At 39.9% G+C, this 16415-nt stretch overlaps 1 protein-coding gene across 2 annotated transcripts in view; it reads right to left on the bottom strand.

The window, feature by feature from the left end:
- The window catches only part of ACVR2A (activin A receptor type 2A), a 35755-nt gene that overhangs the window by 11523 nt on the left and 7817 nt on the right, over positions 1-16415 (bottom strand). The window contains exon 3 of one of the 2 annotated variants that reach the window (XM_060257447.1): positions 5190-5213. The exons of the other annotated variant lie outside the window; for it this stretch is intronic. Coding sequence (XP_060113430.1) covers positions 5190-5213 — 24 coding nt within the window. The remainder of the gene's footprint in view (positions 1-5189; positions 5214-16415) is intronic. 2 annotated transcript variants of the gene reach the window in all.

Raw genomic sequence — 16415 nt, 5'->3', positions numbered from 1 at the left:
ACGGGCTCTTCTATGAGCAGCATTTCCACTTTCTGTCAGTCAATGTGCTACTCCAGCAGCTTCAAGAAGTCTTTCCTGACTTTGTACAAGTTCTGTTCTGGTACTAAACCTGCTTGCATGTCAGGTCCAAGCATTATGCTCATATTCCAAAAGACAAGCATAACAGATTCAGAGAAGACAGAAACAGAGGCCATCTATACACCCTTCATCATGCAAGGAGAGGGAGGTCAGTGTTTTGCCTGTATCCTCTGGGAAGAAGGAAGGAAGGAAGGAAGGAAGGAAGGAAGGAAGGAAGGAAGGAAGGAAGGAAGGAAGGAAGGAAGGAAGGAAGGAAGGAAGGAAGGAAGGAAGGAAGGAAGGAAGGAAGGAAGGAAGGAAGGAAGGAAGGAAGAAACAAACAGAGGCTTGGGCTTTTTCTGCACACATCCCTCTGTGGTTGTGCTGCCTAATATATGAGAAGCAAGCATTTTCATTATACTCTGAAAGGTGAGCAGACAGGCAGGGAGGCTCCTGAAAAGTAGACTGGAGGTGATAAAGGCTAGAGGCAAATGTTCTCTCCAAGAAAGAACAGTACCAAAGCAGACAAGATGCAAGAAATCTGTGATGGGAAAGTAGTAAGCATCACATTTCTAAGCTCTCTCAATAGAATCCAAGAGCAGCAAGCCTATTTCCCAACGCAAACTATTCACTCATATTCCTCATCTCTGTCTGGCTCTAGCAGGTTAAAAAAACAAACCAAAACACAGGCAAGCATGTTTTGTGTAAAGAAAGCAGCTGGGGGGTCCTACTTTAAAATAAAACTGGAGAGCGCCAGTAAGTGGAGGTAATGTTATCCCTTCTCGTATTTTAGTCTGGTGCTTGAAGAATTTTTCTATCACCCAGCTCCAATTCTGACTAGTAAGCTGGGCTGGAAGAAAAATGCTGAAATAGAACTGAGCATTGCAGGGTAAAATGTTGGCTGTGTGTGTGAAGGTTACATGGTTCTTCTTCTATCACTCATTTATTCTGGTTCTTTTCTCCTTTAGGTTACTAATAGTCATTTATCAAAAAAGTTGTGTTTAGCAAACAAAGTTTCCACATGTTTTCAATCCCAATGATGGGTTTTAAAAACATCTTTCAAATTCAATTTGTAGCTGCAAGTTGGAAGTGTTAACATTTTAAAGATCTTCTTGTGAGACAAGTGCTCCATTACTTAAATGGTACTACCAAGTAGTACTATTAATTCAATGTAGTAAGTAACAAATATGGACACCAAAAGTAAAATTTTAAAATATCTGACAACATACCAAAAAAATAACTAAAAGATCTTTATCTGTCTTTTCAACCAGAATGCACGCATGGTCTTTCAACCTATGAAGCCTTCACCTGCAACTGAAGTAGAGCTGGTTTTATACCCCCCCCCCCCGCCCTTCACTATCCAAAGGAAACTGGAGTGGCTTACAATTGCCGTCCCTTCCTCTCCCCACAACAGACACCCTGTGAGGCAGGTGGGGCTGAGAGAACTCTGATTGGCCCAAGGTCACTCAGCTGACTGCATGTGAAGATGTGGGGAATCAAACCCAGTTTTCCAGATTAGAGTCTGCTGCTCTTAACCAGTATCTCACTGGCTCTAACACTACACTGGTTCCCTGGAATGATGCCTAAGATGATATCAAAGCACACAAAAGACTTGTTCATAGTTATTCTGCTCCCTTCACACTGTCAAAGTTTAGAGTGTAAGGTCCTTACAGCAGAAACCTGGTTTTTAAAACATACATCACTCCATAAAACAGCTATTTTTTTTTCACTTTGTTTAAACTCACACAAAGGAAATAATTACTTGAAATATTAAGCAATCAAGAATTTAAACAAGCATTTTGTAACAAAATGCAGACAGGAAATAAGAAAAATATAATACTCAAATTTCAAACACTCTTCCTTAGACTTATCCATTATTATACAAGTAATCAACAAAATTTCAAACCTATATCAACTAACCGTCCAATTAGAAGACGAATCAAAGTGTTAACTACAGCTCCTGATTCCAATAATCCTAAAAAAGTTTCCACCTACAAGCAAAACTAGGCTTAAACAATCTCCCATCTCTGAATACATCTAATTCAGTAAGTTTATATAATTTGGCCATCTGCCATATCTTTGTTTATCCACATTTTAACTTTTAAATATATATTATACTCCTCCAACTCCTGGCAATATTCATTTTAGCAACTGAAAGAAAATCTGAAACCATTGCTTTGTACTTAGGGGTACACATTTTGGCAATAAATCTGGTAACAAAACTTTAGGATCTTCTGGAATTTTATCATATGGTTAATAAATTTTCTTTACATTACTTCTTAGAATATCTAATTATTTATATATTTCAATTGAAAAATTGCCAGAACACTGAACACACATTTAATGGGCCTTCAAACCAATTTCTCTTTTCTTTGCAACAAAGTACAACAGACGCTAAACCAAATTTAAACCTGATGCAGGGAAATTAAATTACAATTTCTGCAGCTATATGGGACTAGCCACCAGTGTAAAATGTTACAAGAGTGCAATGTGTAAAACAACAACAACAAATTATAGGATTGTATTTCTGGACACATTTTAAAATACTGCTTATATTCACTTGTAAAAAGACAGCAAATTGAATACTACATCGTTCTGGAGGCTGTTTATGGATTAATTTGATGGTTTTATGGTATTTCTATGTTTGGGTTTAGTATAATTTTTATTTTGGTTTGTTATACATTTTAAATTAGATTTCAGTGTCAATTAATTAGATTTGGTTGGAAAGATGGCATATAAAACTCTAAACAATATATATATATATATATATATATATTCCAAGAAATGATTTATTATTTTTTGCTTATATATACAGCTGTAAAGATAGGAGTTAGTAACTATTATTACTTTCTAAGTAGGGATGGCACAAACCTACCCACAACCATGTCCAGCTAAAATTGCCCGGGTTGTGGTTTGCAAGCCGGGGTTCATGCGAGTTCCCTTCCACAACTCTTCCCCGACCCACATTTCTTTTAAGAGATTTGTGCAAGTTGTGGGGGGGGGGGGAGTGAGAGGGATCGCTGAAATGGCATGCATTTATTTTGTTAAAATGGTTCTGCACTGATTTCATTTTGGTGGAGAGCCAGTTTAGTGTAGTGGTTAAGTGTGTGGACTCTTATCTGGGAGAACCGGGTTTGATTCCCCACTCCTCCACTTGCACTGCTAGCATGCCTTGGGTCAGCCATAGCTCTGGCAGAGGTTGTCCTTGAAAGGGCAGCTGCTGTGAGAGCCCCTCTCAGCCCCACCCACCTCACAGGGTGTCTGTTGTGGGGGAGGAAGGTGAAGGAGATTGTGAGCCACTCTGAGACTCTTTGGTGTGGGCGACGGGGTATAAATCCAATATCTTCATCTACCTCACAGGGCGTCTGTTGTGGGGGAGGAAGGTAAAGGAGATTGTGAGCTGCTCTGAGACTCTTCGGAGCGGAGGGGCGGGGATATAAATCCAATATCTTAATTTTAACAGCTGACTGGCAAACCAGCCCAGCTGTTAGGCTGAAACTGATGCAAGCTATTTCAGCAGCCCCTTTCAGCGTAACAGTTGATGGGCACACCTGTGTCTTCAATCAAGCCAGTCACAACAGCTTTAATAGCTTGTAGCCATTTAACATTTCCTAGGTAATTCCCCCTTTCCAGGAGACCACCCCCCCACTTTCCCCTGCTGAGGCCTGCCACAGCAGGAGAAAAGAAGAACCTTCCCAGGAGATCCTCTCCCCACTTTCTCCTGGCCACAGTTCATCATGGCCAAGAGAAAGGTGACCCCAGGATCTGTATGCAGCATGGTGGGATCCAGACTGCAATGGCTTGTCTTCTGCAGTACCCTTTAAACCACACCACAGGATGAGAAACTGATCCCAGGATCTGTGTGTGGTTCTTCTCCTGGAGTGTGTAGGGGGGTCAGTAGTGTGTAGTGTTCTACTGCATTTCATGAAATGAACTGGTTTGATAAGTGGAGAGCTCCATGATGGTTCATAAGGTCCCACAAATCACAAGCCAAAATGAATCTTGATTTCCCCAGTTTGTGCCCATTCCTACTTATAAGCTCACTGGAAGTAATGAATAACGGTATTATGATATAGATGATAATTCTAAAGAATACGTAGAACTTTGAGTTCAGGAAACGATCCGCCTAGTTTTATGTTTCGGGGTGGGGGGTGGGGACTAAAACAAGTTCAGTTGAAAAAGTAAAGAAAATACGTGACTGGACAAACAAACAAATTTTATTGCACCGAGTATTGAACAGGAATGACATTGGAACCAATTGCTCAATAGTCAACACAGACTGAAGTGATAGCAAGTTAGCATTTTTCACCATACAAAAGCTTTCCACAATACTATTTCAGTTTCTTCCAGAACTGTAGTATTCATTTGCTCTGATACTTCATAATACAGAAAGTTAAATGGACAGTATTCAGGATTTTTAACCTTTGCTAAAATGGGAGGGGGGAACAGTAATAATGACTGTACTGCGGTTATTAACATTTTGATACGAATACTGAGCTTTATCACTTTTTGGGTGTTTTTCTCAAATTGAAGGCAACCGAACATTTGCAACAGGGAAAAAGTCTAAAAGGGGAGAAAAATCTCAATACTAAATGGATTGTACTTGGCATGAAATTAGTTCCTTCTACTCAAGTCACAGGAGAATCACAACTGCTGCCAAAGAGCATAGCCAGGCAAATCACTGACACAAAACTGAAGGACAGCATGCAGCAGTTTACAATGGTCGTTTTCGCACTTACCTTATTCCGGAGCGACGTCCCTCTTCACCACGCAGCGTCTGTGCGGATTTCGCACTACTTGCTCCGCAGAACCTGGAAGTCCCGCGGCTTTTGCGTCGCAAATGTAAACCGCCAAAAACCAGTTTACATTTGCAACGCAAAAGCTGCGGGACTTCCAGTTTCTATGGAGCAAGTAGTGCGAAATCCGTGCAGATGCTGCGCGGTGAAGAGGGACGTCGCTCCGGAATAAGGTAAGTGCGAAAACGACCGCTGGAAACTGTTCAACACTTTTCAACACAAGTATTTGGTATTTTGGTCCATATATGTTTATTTATTCTATAAAGTTACAGTTGAAATGTCACTCATTGTGTATAACCCACAAATACATAACTATGAATAAGCAATGCATCTTACCTCTATCATTATATGAAAGGCGTGCTTGTAAAGAAACACACAGAGGCAGAGGAAGTTATTTTATATAGTAGACTTTACATATAAGAACAGCATAAGTTATAAAAAGAATGCCAAAAACACAGAAAAGGATTCGTTATGGGTGTTCTTTTTCACAATGTACAATGAACCAGCGACAAGGAGGAAGCTAATTATGTAGGCAGGTAATATTTTATAAGTCCCTAACATTACACCAGAGGGCAGCGCTGCATCATCTAGAATGATTTTAAATACCTGCGACGAAAATGTTTAGAACAGCTCTAGCTGTAGAGTCTTTCTCTGGCAAAAGAAGCAGCAAAACATGTCTCTTACACAGGAACAATACACCTTACAAGCAAGAAAGGATATGCCACTAGCAGAAGGGATTCATAGGATCCAACAGGGCACAAATGTAGCAGCATTCTCAGAAGGGAATTGATTTTCACAAGCCTAGCTTGTAGGGAAGATACGATTGGTCAGCAAGCTGCAGAGCTGCTGTGTGCACTATGGATGGTGACATTTGGTACTCATTTAATATGGATAATACAATGAGTTGCTGCTGAGCATAAAATACTGACTTGCTTGCATAAGCAGACAATAATGAAAACTGGACCATGATTTCAGCTATATGTCTCAATCATTTTGAAATATTAGACTATTATAATACATACTTCCACAAGTGCTTTTTCTACCACTAACTTTTAAAAATGGATAGGGAGTGCACTGGTCTGGGACAGAATTCTTATTCCTCATTACATTCCAGACCCTTAGCCTTGTGTACAAGAAACGAGAAAACCCACGTTAACTCCATACTTTCATAAATGTCTGCATGGAGATCAAAAGAAACAGAAAACAGCTGCATTAATTGGCAATATATTCCTGCAAACTATTTTATAAAAAAAATTCAATAATGCACTTCAAAAAAGGAAACATTTCCAAACATTAAAAAATACCACCATTTCAGAGTATCTCTGTAGTAACACAGATATCATATACAAGATGTCCTGCTACAACAGACAGCTGCCTTTTTGTAAACAAAACCACAAAATCTCTTACCACCTAACACTTGATATGAAGTAAGTTAAAACTAAAATAACAAAACTTTTATATAGGAGATGTAGCATTTTGTGACTCTTGCTACACCTCATTTCCATGCAGTTTTCCCTGTAGTAGGGCCCATGCGGACAAGGTATGCCCATCTGCTATTCATATCCAGGCTAAATTTTTCTACTGCTGCAGTCCACTGATCTTCCCAAAATGCTGCTCCTGAGGGACCAAGCACTATCTGGGAAAGCTCAGTATTTTAGCAGAAGAGGATGTGATACAAGAAGTTCCAACACAGCCCTATGCAGCTCATATCCTGGGGTGGGGTGGGGTGGGGAGGGAAAAGTTAGTTTAGAACGCAGGCCTCAGGTGTAGAAAGTCAGACAACTTCTGCACAAGGCAGAAGTGCTGTTACTCAACATTAAACCTCTGAATAGTACAGATTAAAAATAATACACACACAGTGAGTTGTGAAACATCTGCCCATTTTGATGGGTAGGAAAGGGTGAGGCTTATTGAGAGGAGACATACAAGCAAGCTTTTTTCTTTCCACACTCCCTGCTGGGTGCAGATTCTCCTTGCCCAAGTCATGCCCAAGGCATGCAGAATGAAACAGGTCTGCAACAAAAAAAAGGGAGGCATCCACTTCCCTGCCAAAGAAATGCTAAGGATTTCCTAACCCATGTCACCCTTACCATGGCAGCAGTAGCATCACAGTAAAAATTTGAGGCAATGATCCTTGAGGAACAATCCTATGCTTTCCATCTACTTTACGTTATCCAACAATTGGGAGTCCCGAAGAAGCTATAAGGAATGGCCCAAGATTACTGCTGTTCCCACTAAACTGCCATTTTAAAAAGTCATAGCCATGCAAAAAACTTAAGTTTGCAGACTAGCAAACTGATCAATCTCGTTTAAATGAACAAAGAACTTTACAACAGCAGACTCTAAACTTAGCCTACTGAGGATGACTTTGATCATTCAAGTTAAGTGATAACCATACACTAGCCAAGAGGGTACCATTAATTTTCAGCTTTGAACTGACACAATTACATTCTACGCTAACTCCTGCGAACTAGCTATTATATGTGAATAGTTTGTCTTCAAAATTAAAATCAACTCCTTAGAAAGTTGCACATAAGAAAATATAATTGTCATCTCTAACAGTCATGGGTCAGCCTCCCACCCACATGCAAATCACAGTCTATACAGCAGGCCAACAAGGGCTGAGGCAGAGGTTTCTACAACCTCAGGGGAACCAACTGGTCAGCAGAAAAAGATCAGAGGTATTAAAATAACTGGGGGATAGCCCCCCCCACATGATAACAGTGATGTTACCTATAAAAAGCCCTGTAGTTATGACAGCACATGTCAAGTTGCCATAGCAACTCAAAATGACACCTGAATTGCCAGCAGCAATACACTGATAACGATAAAAGGGATGTGTAGGTAACGGATGCAGTGCTGGGAACAAGAAACAGTGGGAAGGAGGGAACAAATGAAACTGCAGCCCAACCTGGGGATAATAAGGAACCAGTGGGAGGCAGGGAGGGAAAACGCAGCTGCAGCAGGGGAAAGCAAAGCCTTCGCTCAAGGCAAGGAGCAAAGCTGGGGGAAGTGATTTTTCCACCCCCACCAGTCTTCACGGGTCCCCCTCTATGCTTTCTAATTCAGAGCATGGAGCGTAACAAAAAAGTAAAGTTTGCTTTGTTGGATTTAGCTGTATTTTTCCAACTGATAAAAACATCTACTAAGGACACGCTCAGTAACCCAAAGAAAAAAAAAAGAGACGAAAAGAAATGTCTGAACACTGGGTAAACAGAGGGCCTATTTACATGTGTAGTTGGGCTCAAGGATGTATATGCAGAAAGTGCACAAAAGGCTCCTGCGTAGACAATTCTGATGTTGAAGTGCCTTCAAACAAGCAATTTGTCCAGTTATACTTTGCAAGTGAACAGTCTGGACAGGTTACCAAAAGCACCTCAGTAAGCATACATTTGAATTAGCTCCATAAGATAGATATTTATTGTTACGGTTAAGGATCAATGCAGATAAACAACATACCATTCATAATATTTCTAATTTGGGCCTTCCTGGCAACATTCTCCTCACCTGCTACTTGTATGCAATGGTTGGTGACTTCCGTTTGAATGTATTTGAAGAAGTGTGTATGCATATGAAAGCTTATACCTAGAACACTTTTTTGGTCATAAAGGTGCCGCTGGGCTCAAACTTTGTTTTACAATATTTTCATTACACAATCATGAGTCCATAAAAATCAATGAAACAAAAAAGGGAAAATGCATATGCATTTTCAAATAGTAAAACCCCGTACATAAAATTAACATAGTGTAATAGAATACAACAGCGTAACTACTTCCTCAATGAAACACAGATAGATTTTGCTATTGAGCAGAATTTAACAACCTTTTCTGTAATCTGATGGTATTCACCTGCTTAGGGGGACAATAAGAGAAGATTTTTCTGTTCTTCCTGGAAATTTCCATAGCTCAACACGAAGATATTTATTAAAAAGACAATATAAAAGAATGTGCCCTATCGTTTCCACTTCTTGACTACTGCAGGGGCAATTCTGTTCATAATATTTTTTTAATATCTCCCATTTAACACCTCAGAAGAGAGAATTAAATTAAATATTAAATTATCACACCTCAGTAATTGCAACACCTCATTTGTGGTGTATGCCATCTTGTGTGGATGTAACAAAATTTACGTGGGCAACACGACCCGCCCTATTCGAGTTCGAGGGGCGGAGCACCGCTCAAGGATTAAAATGAAAAATTTAGAGGCTCTTGTCACGACTCATTATCTTGAGGCCCCGCATCATATTGATGATATGAAATTTGTTGTGTTGTATAAACATGTGGGCCCCATGACAATTTTGTCAAAAAGTGCTTATTACAGGAGGAAACATTTTGGATCCGAATGGTCTGAACAGTAACATTGACTTCTCTTGTTTTTTGCAATTATTTTGTGAATTGTTTAAGATATTGTGGGTGCATGTTGGCAGACTCCTTATCTTCTTTTAAAAACTTTTTTCTGAAAAAAAGGTCATACAGGTGTTTGTAATTGTGGCATTGTCCCTTTAAAAAGCTGAGCTGGACACTGATTGGGTGCGGTAATACGCCCTTGGAAGGTTTTGTGAGTGCTTGTATGTGCTTCTGAATAATTTCTTATTGGTGAGTCATTTTATTTATGGCTTTGTTAAAACTTTGTGATATAAATTGTTTCTGTAAAGTATAAAAATGATGGTATGTTGTTTGTCACACGGTAAAATTGTCAGAAGAACTTCTATCTCCCTTCTGACAAAAGCATTGAAACGGCGTGGCAAGTGTCAGCTGGCTTCGGGCTCTGTCAGAGGTGGACCTGTGGAGTCTTTAAAGAATGAACTGCTACTATTTATTATACAAACTCCTTTTGCACTCAGCACTTTATTTATGAGAAGTATATTCTCTAGAAGTTTTGCATGTGCTCAGTTTGTGTGTATGGTTCTAACTGTATGAATTACTGACTTCATTATAATAATGTCAAAGTGATTGTGATTGATATCACTATACTGATGGTATTTTTGATAAATTTGTACTAATGCAACTAATGGTTTCTTCGTTATTTTATCACGGTATTTGTTTGGTTTGCTGTCTCCTCGTGATTCTCCCTGGTTTTATCCATACCCAGAAGACGGCAAAAACCTCCAGGATCCCTTGCCAAACTGGCCAGGAGAAAAACCGCTAACTGACCAAGTGTCAATCAGAATTTCCCTTGCCGTGTAAGAAGGTGCCACAAGAACTAAGCACTGATGACACCCTCCTTGTTCTCCTTCTCATTATGAGCCTAATTCACAGAATCAGCATTGCAGTCAGAAGGCCATCTTGCCTCTGTATAAAAACCTCCAAGGAAGGAGAGTCTACCACCTCCTAAACATACCCAGCTCCTTCAACCTTTCCCCACAGGACTGGGTCTCCAGATCCTTCACCATCTTCATTGCATTTCTCATCACCTCCAGCATTTGAAAAGTAAATTTGTAGATTCTAGTGTATACATCTACCCAGAAAACTACCAATAATGGATTCAAATGTTTTTGCATGTTTATGACATTATGCTCTCATCAATCAGAAACCTAATTTGTTCTTCATGGAGGGGGGGAGCTAAGTCTATGATGGTGCTCAAGTGTGGAGTAAGATCTTGTGGACACTAATCAGAAAGCCATGGCCCTACAGTGGGCCCCTGCAGGGACTGATATTGGGATGGTACTAATTAATACATTCATAAATGATATTCAACTAGGGGTGAGTAATGTAGTGGTCAGATCTGCAGATGACACAAAGGATGGTGAAAACGAAGAAGAAGATATTGGATTTATATCCCGCCCTCCACTCCGAAAAGTCTAAGAGCGGCTCACAATCTCCTTTCCCTTCCTCCCCCACAACAGACACCCTGTGAGGTGGGTGGGGCTGGAGAGGGCTCTCACAGCAGCTGCCCTTTCAAGGACAACCTCTGCCAGAGCTATGGCTGACCCAATGCTAGGAGGTGCAAGTGGAGGAGTGGGGAATCAAACCCGGTTCTCCCAGATAAGAGTCCGCACACTTAACCACTACACCAAACTGGCTAACTGTGAAGGGCTCCCAGAAGATCAATGTTTATAAGTGTAAAGTGATGCACACTTCAGCCCAGCTTCAACTATAGGTTAGTGGGGTCTGAACTTCCTGGGACTGAGAGAGGGAAAGATCTTAGGGTTGTACTGGATAGCTCAGTGAAACTGTCTATGCAGTATGTTGCAGCAACAGAAAAAGCAAACTATGTTAAGGATCATGGGGAAAGGGATTGAACATAAAACAGCCAATATTATTTGTTATAATTGTTTTTAACTGTTGTGACCCACCTAGAGCCTGCTTGTAGTGAGAGCAGGATACAAACTGAATAAATAAATAAATCATAATACCCTTGTATAGATGCAACTTCCAGGTTCCCCTTAAAGCTGCTGTGGGTTCTAATGTCCACTTATGGTGATAGCCATATGGGGGGGAAGAAGGGGGAGGGAGGGAGGGGGGCTGTTGTGGGCTAAAGGCTTGTATCAGTTTAATTTAATTTAATTTGCAATTTATATCTCGCCCTATCCCACAAGGCAGGCTCAGGGCGGCTTACAACACTGAGAAAGTTACACTAACAATAAAGCAAGCACATCTTCCCTGGCTGCCATGTTAGGTCATTTCCTTCTGGATTCCTGAGAATTCCTAACATTGGGTCTGTCTTCTGGAGCCTTGCCAGCCATTTTAGGGGGCCCTTGAGGTTCTTGAGAGATCTCTGCCCCCATCCATGCTTGACCTTCCAGACACCTCTGCCCCCATCCACGCTTGACCTCACAGTAGTGGGAACGGCCTCTCCTCTTTCAGCACCCCCACTCCCATCTTCACCTCCTACACTGCCTCCTCCAAGACCTTCTGGCTTTTAAAGCCCCCAACTGGCAGGCCTGATTCTGTTCTCCTGTTGGTGGTGGTTGATCCCTTCCGGCTTGGTCATCTTCATTTCTGACTGAACTGTGGGAGATCTCCAGCCGCTGACTGGGTCCCATGGGACCAGTCAGCTCATTTTACAGGGGTTTGACGAAAACATTTTTGTTCTTCTAATGGTGTCAATTAAGGATCAGTGGGATTTTATAGAACAGCTAGTTAAAAGTAGAAAATATAGCAAATCTGTGCTACTGTAAGTTTAATTTTTTTGTGTCTGTGTGAAACAATTACACAAACCACTCTTTTTTATGCAGGTTCAATGCCAATCAGAACATCTGCTAAAGTAGACCCAAGTCAGTTATAACGAAGGATAATGGGAACATCCTCAGGAGTAGAAAACTTCACTACGACAACTCAAGTATAATTATGTTTACTGCATCGTTATTTGAAATCCCTTCTTGTTTTTGAGTATGGAAGAACAATAATTCTTCTGTACTAATTCTCTCGCTTTTCATTTGGCAGGTGAATTTTCTTCCTCTAGTTCTATTATAGAGAAACCAGCAAGCGAGTGTAAAGTGGCATCAAGCTGCAACTGGCTTGTGACAACCTCCAAGGGTTTTCAAGGCAAGACACTAACAGAGGTGGTTTGCCATTGCCTGCCTCTGCACAGTGACCATTGAATTCCTTGGCGGTCTCCCATCCAAATGCTAACCGGGGCTGCCCTCGCTTACCTTCCATCATCTGACAAGATCAGGCAAGCCTGGGCCATCCAGGAGGGGTTGAAACTCACATACTACACTTTAAATGCAAAATGCCACACAGGAGTACAAAATATAATGATCGCATGCTATTAGTCAAATCTGCAACCTATGATGAAATGTATGTTATTTTTTTGTAAGAAGCAGTAGCCTGCGGCAGTTTGTTTGATGTGGATAAAGGACTGGATGATGTTGTTAAATAAAAAGCTTTCATTGTTAGAAGCTCATGGAAATAAATTCGGCTGGCATGCTTATATGTACTATGGGAAAATAAAGATGGATGGCCTTTTCTCTCACTTACTAAATACATGGATAAAATATAAGAAATATGGTGATGAAAGAAAGCCGCTATGGATAGTGCCAGCAGAAGTAATAAAAATAACAGCTGAATCTGATGAAGAGAGAGGGATGTCATATAACCAACTGCTAAAGATTCAAGGTGATAAAGTTGAATTAAAATCTGCCGAAGAGCTAAATAGTAAGTATGATTGGTTTCAAATGCAACAAATAAAAAGCTTGATGGAAAATGATATTAAATCTGTTGGAATTAGACGTGAGCAAACGGAATTGGAAAAGGTTCTATTTGGAGATAATGAAAAATTAATATCGAAAGTATATACATTATTGTTGAAATGGTCTACAGAAGAAGTAGTAAAATCTCAAATGATCAAATGGGCAATTAATATAAACAAGGAAATACAGATGGATACATGGGAATATCTTTGGAAGAACTCGATGAACTCGAGTATTAAAGAGAACTGTTTCAAGATGATGTATAGGTGATATATGACTCCAAAAAAACTGGCAAAGATGAGCGAAAAGATGTCGGATATGAAGGATCTTTTTATCATATGTGGTGGACTTGTGGAAAAGCGAAAAAGTTTTGGCAGATGATACAACAAGAAATATCTAAAATTTTGGGATATGATTTTAAGAAAGTTGCGGAGACTTTCCTGTTGGGACTACATATGGAAAAATTTCCAAAAGAAGACAGAACTTTAATCTGGTACTTGCTCTCAGCTGCTAGGACATTGTATGCGCAGTTATGGAAGCAAGAAAAATTACCAGAAAAATGGGACTGGATCGTGAAAGTTTTATCGTGGAGTGAGATGGATAAACTAACAAGAACTTTAAGAGACTATGATTTGGAAGTGTTTAAAGGGGAGTGGAAGAAATTTAGAAGATATATAGAAAAAGAGTGGAACTTAAAAGGACATTGGACAATTTTTTAATAATGAGTATGAGAAAAGGGAGAAATTGAACTTTGATTGGGTAAGGGTACCTTTATAAGTGAACTCAAGTTTATAACTTCGGTGGGAGCCTAGCAACGGAGGGAGGAGGGATTAGAAAATATCATATGGGTTAGGGATAGTAATGATATATACAGATATTGTTACCATATGTTATTAATAAAAATTTTTAACCTGAGAAGCAGTAGCCTGCTAAAGGAGCAGTGCATGGCAAGAGATTCTGAATGAGATTACAAAACAAAGAACCCATATGCCTCCTAAACAGTCCCTGAAGCCTTTCTTGTTCACAGAGTGGTAGAAGAATTGAAGTTGATTATTTTGATCCTTCTCAATCACATTCATCCTGCATTTCGTCAATTAGCCCTTGAAACATACAATATTGTTTTTTAGTTTAATTCCAGGATAATACATGCCCTAAATAAAAGTTACCATCTGGGATTATTGAAATATGATTACACTTACTAAGCACTCTGATCCAATTATGTATGTTCCTTCAAAGCCTTTCCCCGTCCACAGCTAACACACACACAGATAATTTATCTAGCTTTAAAAAAAAATCTATTCCAATATGAACTTCTCCAGAATTTAAGAGGAAGAAGAGCTGGGTTTTATATCCCACTTTTCTCTACCTTAAGAAGTCTCAAAGCAGCTTACAATCACCTTTCCCTTCCCCTCTCCAGAACAAGCATCTTGTGAGATAGGTGGGCCTGAGAGAGTTCTGAGGGAACCATGACAGGCCCGAGGTCAAGGTCACCAGTAAGCTTCATATGGAGGAGCAGGGAATCAAACCCAGTTTCCTCAATCAGAGTGTGCTGTTTTTAACACCTCTGTTGGAGATGCCTTGCTTCAAGGTACATATTACAGGGATGCCAGGTCTTCTCAGTTGCTCCCCTTAAGTTCTGGAATGTCCTATCTGTTGCAGCCATCTTCTCAGGCATTCCAGAAGGGAGTGAAATGACTTTTCTTCCAGGTAGCTTTCTAAACTAATACTTCATGATTTTCTGTCCTATTATCTTCATTGCAATTTCCATATAATATGTTAATAATATTCAATGAGATCCAAGGTTCCTGTGAGAGCACACTGAGTTATATCGAGAATCTTCCCTCAGCAACTCCCTGCACCTTAAGCTACTGTGGAGTCAGCAGATCCCCAGAACTGAATGTGTGAGCAAGAGCAGATGAAAAGGTTTGGCAAAAGGTGGTTAAGTCAATTCTCGCTTCTTGCAAGAAACAAAATAATGCAAACAGGCTATTCTCGTGGGTGGGCAAAAGATGTAAAATCTCCACAAAATTTGAAGCCAAAGGGGAAAAAAACATTTTTTCCCTTTTTAAATAAAAAATGAAAATTTAGGAGAAACTGGAACTTTGTAACACTGAAGCCTCTAAACATGTTAATAATGTAATCTGCTTAGTAAAAGACACTAGAACATATTAAGAGTTGCTAAAACTATTCATACTGAAATAACAAATATATTCTTGAAAATACATTGCATACATAGGAATTATCATCATAACCAATTCTGAACTGGTCCATAAAATAGATTCAAAAGATCCACCCAACAGGACCCTGTACATACAGTGGAGATTTTTCTATAAGCCCCATGTTTGCAGAAAAATATGAAATGTAAAAAAAAAAATACAGCAGCCTTTCTAAAAAGAAATCCAAACTTGAGAAATAATCTCTGATTCTTCAAGAAAAATATGCCAAACTTGGACCTGTGAATTCAACTGATTCCAACAATCTCTTCCCATTGTGTTTTCAGGGTATTCCCATGCAGGGGACACTTTCCTGTGTCAGGCACAGATATGGATAATAATATCCCAAACTATGTTGTGAGATCTCAGCAGCCAATGTAGGGGTTTCTTGGTGACACCAACAATACCAAGACTTCTGTGTCAGCACAGGACAGTGTGGGAGAGAGAGAAACTGAAAAAAGCTAAGCTATAGGAGGATGGGAAAGTAAAGCAAGAGAGAAGAGGCACAAAAGAGGCAAAGCTAAAGGTGGGGGAGGGGAACAAAAAAGAAGAAAAGAGGAAATGTGGAGATTACAACCCCCCATTATTACTCACAAATCTCCCACAAAAAAATTTAGTGCTACAGATTTTCAATAAATATTTTAAGTATTTCATAGGGGTTTTTTCAGTGCTTACCAAAATGTTTCCATCAGAAAAACTGGAAAAAGTAATTTAAAAATGGGGGAAGAAGTTTTTGTGATATATTTTCCTACTTTTGCCCAGGCCTTCACAGTGCTAATGGAGGGAGGCCTGGAAATACTTGGAAATAAAAACTTAGGACATGAGGCCAGAAGAGACACGAAACTGCAAGCAATCTGAAAAGAGGGTAGCAGGAAATGTACTGGCAGGAATTAACAGTGGACTAGCAATACAGATGGGAACATCAACTCATGAGTATGACATCACATTTCTACCATTTCCTCTTCCTTGTCAAAAGCTTCTTATCTATTCCTACCCCCTTAATGTGTGTCTTTCTCAATAACTTACTACTTGCATATTTTTCACACATAACCACGAAAAGACCTGCTCAGTGGGCTGGTACTGAGTATTTTATCAGATTGATCATTACATACTGATAGGGTTGCCAAGTCCAATTCAAGAAATATCTGGGGACTTTGGGGGTGGAGCCAGGAGATATTGGGGACGGAGCCAGGAACAAGGGTGTAACTAGCATAA

The sequence above is a fragment of the Heteronotia binoei genome, chromosome 16 (assembly GCF_032191835.1).
Source record: "Heteronotia binoei isolate CCM8104 ecotype False Entrance Well chromosome 16, APGP_CSIRO_Hbin_v1, whole genome shotgun sequence".
Taxonomy (NCBI): domain Eukaryota; kingdom Metazoa; phylum Chordata; class Lepidosauria; order Squamata; family Gekkonidae; genus Heteronotia; species Heteronotia binoei.
Note: the sequence above shows the minus strand (reverse complement) of the source record. Positions and strands in the feature narration are given on the sequence as shown.